The sequence below is a fragment of the Electrona antarctica genome (genome assembly GCF_951216825.1).
Source record: "Electrona antarctica genome assembly, chromosome: 12".
In the NCBI taxonomy this organism is placed as follows: domain Eukaryota; kingdom Metazoa; phylum Chordata; class Actinopteri; order Myctophiformes; family Myctophidae; genus Electrona; species Electrona antarctica.
The window spans coordinates 40,676,936-40,688,138 of record NC_136793.1 but is presented as its reverse complement, the minus strand read 5'-3'; the positions used below and the strand labels follow the sequence as shown (position 1 = coordinate 40,688,138).

The 11,203-nt window shown below is 42.3% G+C and overlaps 1 protein-coding gene across 1 annotated transcript in view; it reads left to right on the top strand.

Annotated features, from left to right (window-relative positions):
• Positions 1 to 263: 263 nt before the first annotated feature.
• sh2d3cb (SH2 domain containing 3Cb) overlaps positions 264 to 11,203 on the top strand; it is a gene marked incomplete at its 5' end in the record, with an annotated part of 30,169 nt that continues 19,229 nt past the window's right edge. The window contains 4 exons of the mRNA XM_079516977.1: positions 264 to 282; positions 2,188 to 2,962; positions 6,770 to 6,809; positions 8,137 to 8,265. Of these exons, the coding sequence (XP_079373103.1) occupies positions 264 to 282; positions 2,188 to 2,962; positions 6,770 to 6,809; positions 8,137 to 8,265 (963 nt within the window). The remainder of the gene's footprint in view (positions 283 to 2,187; positions 2,963 to 6,769; positions 6,810 to 8,136; positions 8,266 to 11,203) is intronic.

Here is an 11,203-nt window from a genome sequence, read left to right as displayed (position 1 = left end):
TCTGGTTTATTGTTTGGTGTCTCTGCTTGTTCTGTGGAAATTTTACAAAACGATCTATGATTGCTGATAACCAAAAGGCCAGGTTCTGTTGTTTAAGAGCTTTTGCAAAACCTCAAAAACAGATCATAGAAAAGCAGTGTAAAATTGCAATCCTGTGAAATGTACCCATACTTCCTCTTGTTCAGAAGGAAGGAAGTACACTGAATCTTCAGTCAAAACACGCACTGGTTATCACATTACTAAGCCTACTGTACATCTGGACTATGAATAAACGAAAGCTGGGTGAGTTTATTTGTTATTATGAATATTCTATTATGTTCTTTCAGGTTGGGTATTGGAAATGATAATTGTCTGCACTGTACAGATAATGAAATACCGGTATTTCTTTAATCAACTGAGCATTGTCTGTTTCTATTGAAAAGTAGCATGGAAAAAATAATAAGTATAGTATAGTAAGTATAGTACCAAAGTACCCAACCAATCCTCTTGATCAGTACCTGAATTAAATGTTCTATACTGAGTCAGCCTCACATAGGTTAATGAATAATGATGTGAATTTATTTGCATAGCGCTTTCCAATCATAGATACAAAGTGCTTTACACTACAGAACAAGGGAGCATGATTACCATAACAGATGAATAATAAAATAAACACAGATCAAATCAATGAAAACGCTAAAACAGAGGTGAGTTTTCAGAAGTGATTTAAAAGATGTGAGTCAGGGCTAAAAGTCCATAGCTCTATATGAGTGATTCTTCGTGTGTGTGTGTGTGTGTGTGTGTGTGTGTGTGTGTGTGTGTGTGTGTGTGTGTGTGTGTGTGTGTGTGTGTGTGTGTGTGTGTGTGTGTGTGTGTGTGTGTGTGTGTGTGTGTGTGTGTGTGCTCAAGCTCATACTGTACATATATATCTGTTTGTGTGTTCGTGCACAAGCAGCCTTCTGTGAATGTGATGACTCTTTGTCCACTGTTCTACTTATAAATAGGTTTTTGGTCTATTGTAGATAAAGCATAAATGGTTCATTGTTTGTCATCAATAGAAGCAGCCCAGCTGAGCTCAGACCAACACAATGTTGAAGAAAGAACAGCAAATGTAAAAAGAGAACCGATTACTATTTGTCTTTTCTGCTATTAACCAATCCTCTAACGTGACATTCCACCCATAAGAGGGACTAGTTCTTGCTCTGCACTGTTTTGTATTCACAAACAAAAATATATTTGAATCTTGTTGAACCACAGAACCTTTACGTGGAACTGAGACGTTATTAAACAAATGCTGGATTTCGTCATTAAGTTTGATTAAAAACTACATCTAGCACCCAAGTAATAATTTTTTAACCTTACTTGTTAAGTTAAGACACCAGAACGCTAATTTGTATCAATCTTAATAATTGTCTTTGGTTCATTCGTGCACAGAAAATCCTTACTTAAATTAAACTTGAAAAGTATATAATCCCTGCTATTCTCCTTTAATGTTTTTTCCCCCCCACTTTTCATAATTTCAAAAAGGATCATGTGCATTCAAAGACATTTCCAAAGCTGTAGTTATAACAGCACAGCAGCAGTGTTCCCTGGCGTGGCAGTTATAATACATTTAAATAAGATGTCTTCCCTTTCCTTTGGTTTTAGTTTGGTGCTCTTCCAAATTTCAAAGTACCATCATAAAAATATAAATAATTGACCAAGAATAAGAAAGTACTTGCATCTATACTGTTGCAATCTGTTGATATACCAGCTGCCTCTGCATTCAAAACCATTAGCTGCCTTATATTTAGCTGAGGTTTCCTGGTGTTTTTATTTTAACCCCTTTTGGTGTTTCAAGCATTATGTTATACTTTAGCTATTGAAAAATAGCAGATCTACAAGCTCATAGCGCGCCACCGAGTGGCGCGCTATGAACTTGTAGATCTGCTATTTTTGAAAAATCGTAAAAATGCGGCACAAATCTTTGAATAGGTATTCTTTCAGAATATTTTTTGATTTAAATAATATTACGAATACAACCTGGACCATACCACACTGTCTGACTAATATAAAGGCTGTGGACTTTTGTTCCCATGTAAACCTGTATGATAGGAAGGATGGATAGGACTCAACCGTACTTAACTGTAGATGGTCTTAAAATAAAAAGTTTATGAAATATGTCATTGTGTTTATGCTGCAAAAAATAACACTAAAACTTCCCATCAGGTTTCAAATGGTTTGGAAGCCATTTCTTATCAGACAAGACAGACTCAAAGCATGATGGGAAGCGTAATAGTGACACACCAGTGGGTAGCCAGTCAGTGGATGACATGGGGCCCTGTCTACACAGCCCTGGCTATGTTCGCTCCACTGACATGTACTCCCATGTGGGCACTGTGCCCCGCAAAGAAAAACAGAGCACTAGAAAGAAGAAGGGTGCCAGCAAAGCTGAGACAATAGTAGGGCAGAGCAAATGCCTGGCAGGCGACTATGTTCGAGAGTCTCCTCTTCTAACTGCCCTGTCTGCTACCAGCTTGCCCTGTCTGGATAGGCTTCAACCCACTCCTACCCAAGCGAGGCCACTGCCACTACTCCCGATGCCAACCCACTCTACATGTAAAAACGCCAATAGAAGCGCTACAGAAGATGCAAGAATCGCTTCAGTGAACAGCCTGTGGAGTCAAGATGCCACATCATTGAGATATGCGGATCCCAGCAGTTCCGTAGATAAGCCCTCAGAGATGGCTGCAGTTAATATTGTGCTCCAGCATACATCTTCCCTGGCCCCTCAGTCAGCACTTGTGTCAGTCAGCCGTACACAGGACTTGTATATGGTGATGGATCCTATAGCAAGTCAAGTAACCTGGGGCTCTGCAGAAGACCAGAGCCTACATGGCTCTGCAGAAGACCAAACAGAGAAGCATCAACACTTAATGAGGACACAGGAAACCAATAAGCCCCCTGAGGATTCACAGGAAGTGGAGCTGGAGACACTTGATGGGTGAGAATCTAATTTTAGTGCTCTTTAAGAATATAAATGCTCTAAAATGCTGAACAATTCCGAAATGACAACTTAGCATAACTAAGATTCAAAGACAAAAGGCAGCACAGGAAATGTAGGCTACGTCTTTTAAGTGAAATAATATTTTGTTTATCTTAATTTATTGAAATGGCCTCGTTTTACCTATAGCCTACGTTTGAAAGTGCTACGGCAGTGCTAATTTCTTTGTCATAGTATAGGCCCATATCTATGAGTAGGTCTAGCTACAGTACATCGCCAAAAAACCTTACCATGATTATCGATTATATCATCAACATCAAGCATGCGCACTTGGTCCCCCCAGTCCCATGCCTCGCATGCTGTGGTTCTCGTCTAGACCGCAAGGCGCACGCCCATGTTCAAGGCAGCTCAACAGCTGGGCTGGTTGCCTGGTTCAATAGCGGTACAGTAGAACTGTGTGAGATTCGGGAATCGGGACCTATGCTACCAATCAGTACAGTCTGGGATGGAGACAATGAGAAAAAGGTGAGAATGCAAATATGCAATTACTTTAATTAGTATAATCACGTTAAGGTAGGCTATTGGGTCGTTATTTTATTTATCTTGAAGTCTGCAGTGGTGGGTAATGGTGAAGTTGCAGAATAGCCTATGAGACTATGATGAGACAGGTTAATTCTCATCTTATCCCTCACGGCCACGGGGACATTCATTTAAGTCCATTAATTCTCCAGACAAAATTAGGCCTACATGAAATCCAAAACAATATCTAACAGCATAGACATTACATCACATTGAGACAGTGCAACAGCAATAAAATCAAATAGAAACGTTATGCAGTTTAATAGACTATAAGTTTGATAACAATGTAAACTATATGTAAGTGACCAGGCCAGCAACATGAAATGGGGGGAAAAATTCAGATTTAAACCGACATGTGTAGGCTGATAGCTTTAGGAATACAATGTATTGTAGCCTATATACATGTAACCTACTTGTTTGACTTATTTAGTATGCAATCAATCGTGCAAATATAAAAAAGCCAAGGTGCCATATAATGAAGCTATACACTCACAGATGTCATCATTTGTAAATGCATGGTAACAGCAATACAATTGTATTTATTTTTTTAAGTTTACAAACTTTTTATTTTATTTAATATTTCCCAATACCCGCTGTAATAATGTTAAAACAACCATTCGTTTTTGCTTTTATGTCAGAATGTAGCCTACTTTTAAACCAGTTGGCTATCATTCTGGAATGCCCAGAATGCTTCTCATCTCCCAGTTCAGCACCGTCTCGGTGTGTTTGTTATATGGGGGAGTATAGGGGTTCATGACTGCTATTACATAAGGGCAGGAATTTGATCCTGCTTTCTTTTCAGTAAAAAAGCATGTTGTGCTATAAGTGGGGCTCCTGGGCCAATTATCTAACACCCTGGCCTAGACAGACCCAGTCACATGTCTTTGGACTCTGATGGTCTTTGATCAGAGATGAGGAAATTCATATTATTCATCAATGTTCAAATTAACATACATCTCAAAATTCAATAGCCAAGCAATTGAAGCAAACCTACAAAGTATTTTTGGAGAAGGCAATCTCTATCCCAACAAAATCTCCATTTGGTTTGGTTGCTGGTTGGTGATAGTTTTCATTATAGATATCGGAGTGTGGAGCATATTTACACAAAAGTGTTTGAATGTTTATGCATGCATTGTGTCTTTACACACACATCATGTAGCCTATGGGAATCTGTGTGTGTGCCTGTCATGCAGTGTGTGTGTGTGCCTGTCATGCAGTGTGTGTAGTCTGCAGTCCAATATATGTCCGCAGATGTGTTTACGGCCTACATGTGTGCGTTAAGTGTGTTTGATATCACTTACAGCTGTGACAGGGAGAGCTGCTGGCTAACTCCATGGGAAGTGTTGTAAATAACTGACATCCATCCTGGGAACCCCAGCCAGCCAAGGACAGGGAGGTTCCCCTGGATTACGCTTAAAACTGGACACAGAGGAGCTTTATATTATAGGAAGGCTATGTTACAAAACCACATGTTAATATAGTTTGTATTAGACAAGCTATAGCTTTTCTAAGGTTCGCCACTTTTCCTAGAATCTAATCAGAATCATTTAAATGCGAGATTTGTTTTGGTGGCAGACGGCAGTGGGGGATGATGCATTACTACGAAACAGTACATACTGTACTGACACCCATGGTACTATAGGACAACAGGACTACATGCATGTATAATCGGGTACGCTGTGTTTATTTGTCTGTTCTTTGCTGGAAGAGAGAATCAGTGATTGACTGAGAAGAAAGGCATGCTGGGGGAGGCAGGGGGCAGCTAAAGTTGGACTGTGTGTGTGTGTGTGTGTGTGTGTGTGTGTGTGTGTGTGTGTGTGTGTGTGTGTGTGTGTGTGTGTGTGTGTGTGTGTGTGTGTGTGTGTGTGTGTGTGTGTGTGTGTGTGTGTGCGTGCGTACACACTGAAACTCTCAGTTTATGCACGCATGGGAACATGGATCTGCACGCGCGCGCGCGCACGCGCGCACGCACGCGCGCGCGCACGCACGCACGCACGCACGCACGCACGCACGCACGCACGCACGCACGCACGCACGCACGCACGCACGCACGCACGCACGCACGCACGCACGCACGCACGCACGCACGCACGCACGCGTGCGTGCGTGCGTGCGTGCGTGCGTGCGTGCGTGCGTGCGTGCGTGCGTGCGTGCGTGCGTGCGTGCGTGCGTGCGTGCGTGCGTGCGTGCGTGCATATTTCCTTGAGTAAATGTCAGGGGACTTGACCTTGTGTTCCCAACACTGAAACTCTCAGTTTATGCACGCATGGGAACATGGATCTGCACGCGCGCGCGCGCACGCGCGCACGCACGCGCGCGCGCACGCACGCACGCACGCACGCACGCACGCGTGCGTGCGTGCGTGCGTGCGTGCGTGCGTGCGTGCGTGCGTGCGTGCGTGCGTGCGTGCGTGCGTGCGTGCGTGCGTGCGTGCGTGCGTGCGTGCGTGCGTGCGTGCGTGCGTGCGTGCGTGCGTGCGCGCGCGCGTGCGTGCGCGCGTGCGCGCGCGCGCGTGCAGATCCATGTTCCCATGCGTGCATAAACTGAGAGTTTCAGTGTTGGGAACACAAGGTCAAGTCCCCTGACATTTACTCAAGGAAATATGCAGCATGTTGAAGAAGAGCAGAGGTCCCCCCAAATTCAGTCTGCCAACACATACTTTCACTCACACTACACATACGAAATTAACTTCTGATAGTGTACAAATGGACCATACTCTCTCAGAGTTCAATTAACACTGATGATTTCACTGTATGCACATGCCTTCCATAGTCCCTTAAGGAGGTTGCTATTTTGCAAGCAGTTGCTGGGTGTTGTCATATTAACACACTGTTTGTATTAAATGGTTATGCAAGAGCATACGATTGACTGCCAGTCATGCAGAGAACATGAGCATGTTTTGTCTTATTTGTCTTCTTATTTGCCACTGCCGTGTATTTACGAATGAATTGCAAAGCAAGAGCCAAGAGCTTTAAAAAAGATGAACAAATGACGCCATGTATATCCCATAGTTTAAATAAGGAAATTAAAAGTAAAATGTGAAAATTATGAAATAGTTTTAAAAAACAAATATATAATACAGTGACTGTTATCATGCCATTATAGTCTACACACTTGGTCACTTTACTTGAGTAACCTACAGTAACCTGTGTTTGAACAATCTACTGGACATTTTGATCTCATGACAGGATTTCTAAATATATACTCTGTTTTTCATCTGCCCTTTAGTCAGCACGATGCCATGGATAGCAGTGGAGAATATGTGAAGGTAAGTCATTGAGGTTATAGGTTTCCTGATTTGGGGTTTTGACTAATGCTTGGTTGTGTGATTTTGAGTATTTGTGTTTGCGTATGCTCTGATTTTGAGTATTTGTGTTTGCGTATGCTTTTCCATCTGCAACTTCTTTGCATTAGTCATGATTCTGTTACCCTGACTATGTCTCTCTTTAAAAAATATTTTTTGTTCACCTCAATGGCATTACTTTTACTGGTTAAATAAAGGTCAAATAAAAATTCCAGCCTTATTAGTGGGAGACTATGGGGAGAACCAACGGGAGACAGTCCTATGTTCACAGCAGTCAAGCTCTAATTGAATTAGGACTTTTGACATAAAAGACTCTGGAAATACAGCCTATTTAAGGGGAATAGTTTCAAAGCCCCTGGGTTGCCATCGGCAACCAAGCCCCGACTGAATATGACCAGTTATGCCTGGAAAAGGTGTTAAGAGAGGGAAGGAGGAGAATTTCCAATTCATTGACTTATAATTGGATGCTTGCGTACTTGACAAACACACTTGCCTCAATGGGACAAGCTGGCAATGAATGATAATGCTAATGAAATTAAAGCTATTCATTAGTGGGTTCTAGGTCTTTAGACTTACCCCCTGTTTTGTTTTGAAGTGGCGTTGGCCCAATGCCCAACTCCTTAATCACAGTCCCATGGGATAAGCTATTTGATGGAAGAAGGGGGATTGGAGGCTGAGAGAAAAACAACATATCACCTAGGCGAGGGAATAGGGCCAATAGTAATGGGGAGGGGAGGGGGGGTCAACAGGTCTGCCCCACAAAAGAATTCCCAGAATATTGATGTAAATGGCCTGCTGGAGAGGTACTTGATATACAGTAGCCGGTCTCATTTGTATAAAGACGTGACAAAACACTGCTGAATGATGACCTGTTGCACAATAACGTTACCGTGACAACGCGGGCGAGACGCCGCTGTCTGATGCCAGCGTGGGAATAGCAGACTTGTCCCCTCTTTGCCCTATCTCCCCACCCTGCCTCACGCCGTACTCTCTGTCCTTCTCTCAAGCCATTTACTGACAAGCACCAGCACTAGTCTCAGCAGCATCCACATTGAAGATGATGACTGTTTTTATAAGACTTGTCGGAGGAAATTGGAAGTTTGGAAATTCACTGCTCTTTGCATTTTTGGCTTGAGTAGCAAAGCTGACGGCGCCGTAGACGCAAAGTAGATATGGTCCTGGAGGTAATCTGATCCCAGATCATCCCAGATCCCTGGGCTTCCTCTTCGGTGGATGTGTTGCATGTTGGACTCGGTCCTGATCCTCATCCATGCCTGTGATGCCCTTTCAGTTTTCCAAGGAGAAGTTCTGGTTGGAGAGGCCGTCAGAGAACCTGCGTAAGGAGCTGGAGGAGGAGCTGAAACTGAACAGCTGCAACCTGAGGAGCCACGGCTGGTATTATGGTCGCATCCCCTGGGAGGTCAGTGACACATACATGCACGTCCGCACACATGTCCACTCTGTCATTCATAATTTTGTATTGCCAGTGGGGATATGTTTTATCTCTGTTTCTGGTCAGGCTGAATTAAATGCATTTCTTTTTAAGAAATGTAGACTGAGTTTTGATATTTATGTTTGAGAATGTCATAATTGAACAATGTACAATGCATGTTAAACTCATTGATAAACACACACTGGCATCCCTACAGAGTGTAGAATTCCCCCCCCCCCACACACACAATTATTCTTTCATAATAAACTTGTTTTTCTGTTCCAAAATAGCATCGCTACAAGCTCCCAATGCATCCGTAATACAATGCTATGTGAGCTTATAGATTGGCTATTTCCGTTATTGTCATACAAAGAATGTTCCCCTATGTTTTTGTTTTTTACAAATGGAACCTTGCGGATAACCTTGCCTCAGCTCTTTGAGTTCCGTCAGTGGATTACTCTGCAGAATGATCAGATATGTTGGCTAGAGTTCCACAACTGATGATGTGGTTTAGGGTTAGAATCAGAACTCTGTCAGAATCTTTACCATTGGCCCAGACCGAATCTGATATGCTGTTCTTTGTGTGAAACATACTTTCACTGAAAGCAAACCGCAATTCACTGAAAATAAACTGAACTGTTACCCAACACCATGTGTAAACGATTTCGCAATTATCTACAACCTCATTACACAAGACAGAAGGTTGAATGGATGCACTATTTATCATACTTTCGTGTAAGATAAATATCAAAAATACTTTGATTGATGAAATGTAATCAACTGATATTGTGGATATACACTGTGACCTGCCTTACATAAGGCCAGGGCCAACGGTCATCCTTTAATCAATTCAAGCAGCACTATGTAACCTTCCTCTTCTACCCAGCTGGATTTGAAACCTGTGCAAGTGCTGAACTTTTTTACCATTGAGCTAATCGAGCCGACCTAATCGAGCCATGCTTTTGTTATTGCTTAATGTAAATCGCTCTGGATTAAGAGCGTCTGCTAAATGCCTAAATTGTAAATTGTAAATTGACCTGCATATTCGGTGGATAAATGTAATCTTGACCACAAAAACCCACACTGTGATCTTGTAGATCTGCTATTTTTGCTATAGGGTAGCCAGGTTGAAAGTGGTTAAGACCGCCGGTGGGCTTTATAAATATCTAACCCATGAAAAGTATTAACAAGAGTTTGCAACTAAATAACTCTGATCCATTTGAATACAGGTTCTTTTTTCCATTTCCTGAAAAGTATAGGTTTCGGCCATGCAAAGTTTCAACTCGACAATGAAGATATGTATAATGAGACCGCTGCAGTGTCTGCAGTTCAGTTATCACTTTGTATGTCTTGTTACATGCCTGGATACTGTCCAGTATCCAGGCATCCTTTTTTTTTTTTTTTTTTTTTTTTTTTTTTTTTTTTTTTTTTCAAGATGGCGCCCAAGATGGCTGCCTCATGTGTTTGTGCAAAGTGAAGTGGATTTAGAATCCAATAGATATCTTTCTTTTTAGCTGCCATCATTTGGATCTCTCAGTTTGAAACAGTTTGGAGCTGTGTTTGGAACCGTTTGGAGCTATTCTTTTTGTGTTTGACTGGTTTGACTGGACCCCCAAATGGCAGAAACACCACCTGTCTTAGAGTACACTATGGAATCCATGAAAGGACTCAGACATTCTGCTCCCCCACTAACTCCTCGCCTGAGAAAGATCTTAAGAAAAGAGGGAGTGGAACGGATACCAACCAGAAAAAGAGGCTGTAGAGGGGGTAAGAATGTTGTGCGCAACATTGGGACTGTTGTTGGCAGAAGATTTGACCACACTAGGCCTCGTCTGTTTGGATTTGGGAACTCCAGAGCTACATCACAATCAAACTTAATTAAAGTTAACACCCAGAATAATAGGCCAACGAACCATGCCATGTTACCAACTTTCTTGATGACAAACCCCAGATCTCTTGTATATAAAATTGGTGAGCTCCAGTCTATTTTGATACAAAACCATGTGGATGTAGCTGCATTTTCAGAAACTTGGTTTGGTCCCCATAAGCCTGAAGAACTATTGGGAATGGATGGTTACACCTTGTTTTCCAAATGTCGCAGCACCCGCCGTGGTGGTGGTATTGCATTGTACATCAGAGATTGTGTCCCATCAGACCCCTTAACCTGCATTAATGTTCCACAACATCTAGAATGTCTTTGGGTGAAAGTGAGACCTCACAGACTCCCACGGAACATATCTGCTATTGCTGTGTGTGTGGTGTATTCACCACCTAAATCACCACACCAGGATGAACTTATTGATCATCTAATAGCCTCAGCTGATTTGCTTCGTACTAAGTACCCAGACATTGGACTTGTAATTCTTGGAGATCTTAACCGCCTTGACATCCGTGACATCTGTCTGGATAATAAACTTTGCCAGGTGGTTGAGAATAATACCAGAGGCGAAGCCATCCTTGACAAGATTATCACTAACATGAAACCAATGTATTTGAAGCCTGAGATTCTCCCTGCAGTTACTTCAAGTGACCACAAATGTGTTCTCTGGAGGCCTAAAGGGAAATCATGCCCCCCCCAGTGCATTAAACGGGTAGTACAACCTATAAGGGAGCCTGGTCTGAGTGAGTTTGGTAGGTGGATCACCACCCATCCATGGCAGGAGGTGACTGAAGCAACCAGCACCAGTGAAAAGACAAATGCCTTTTATAATACTATCTTGCCTGAAATAGATAGAATTTTCCCTATGAAGACAGTGAAAATCTATCCATCAGACAAACCATGGATCACCCCCAAAATCAAGCACCTCATTCACCAGAGACAAAAGGCTTTCAAATGTGGAAAATCATGTGCTTTGGCTAGGTTCTACAAAAATAAGGTCCAAAAGGAAATATATGCAGCAAAAAAGCACTTCTACAAGTCCAAAGT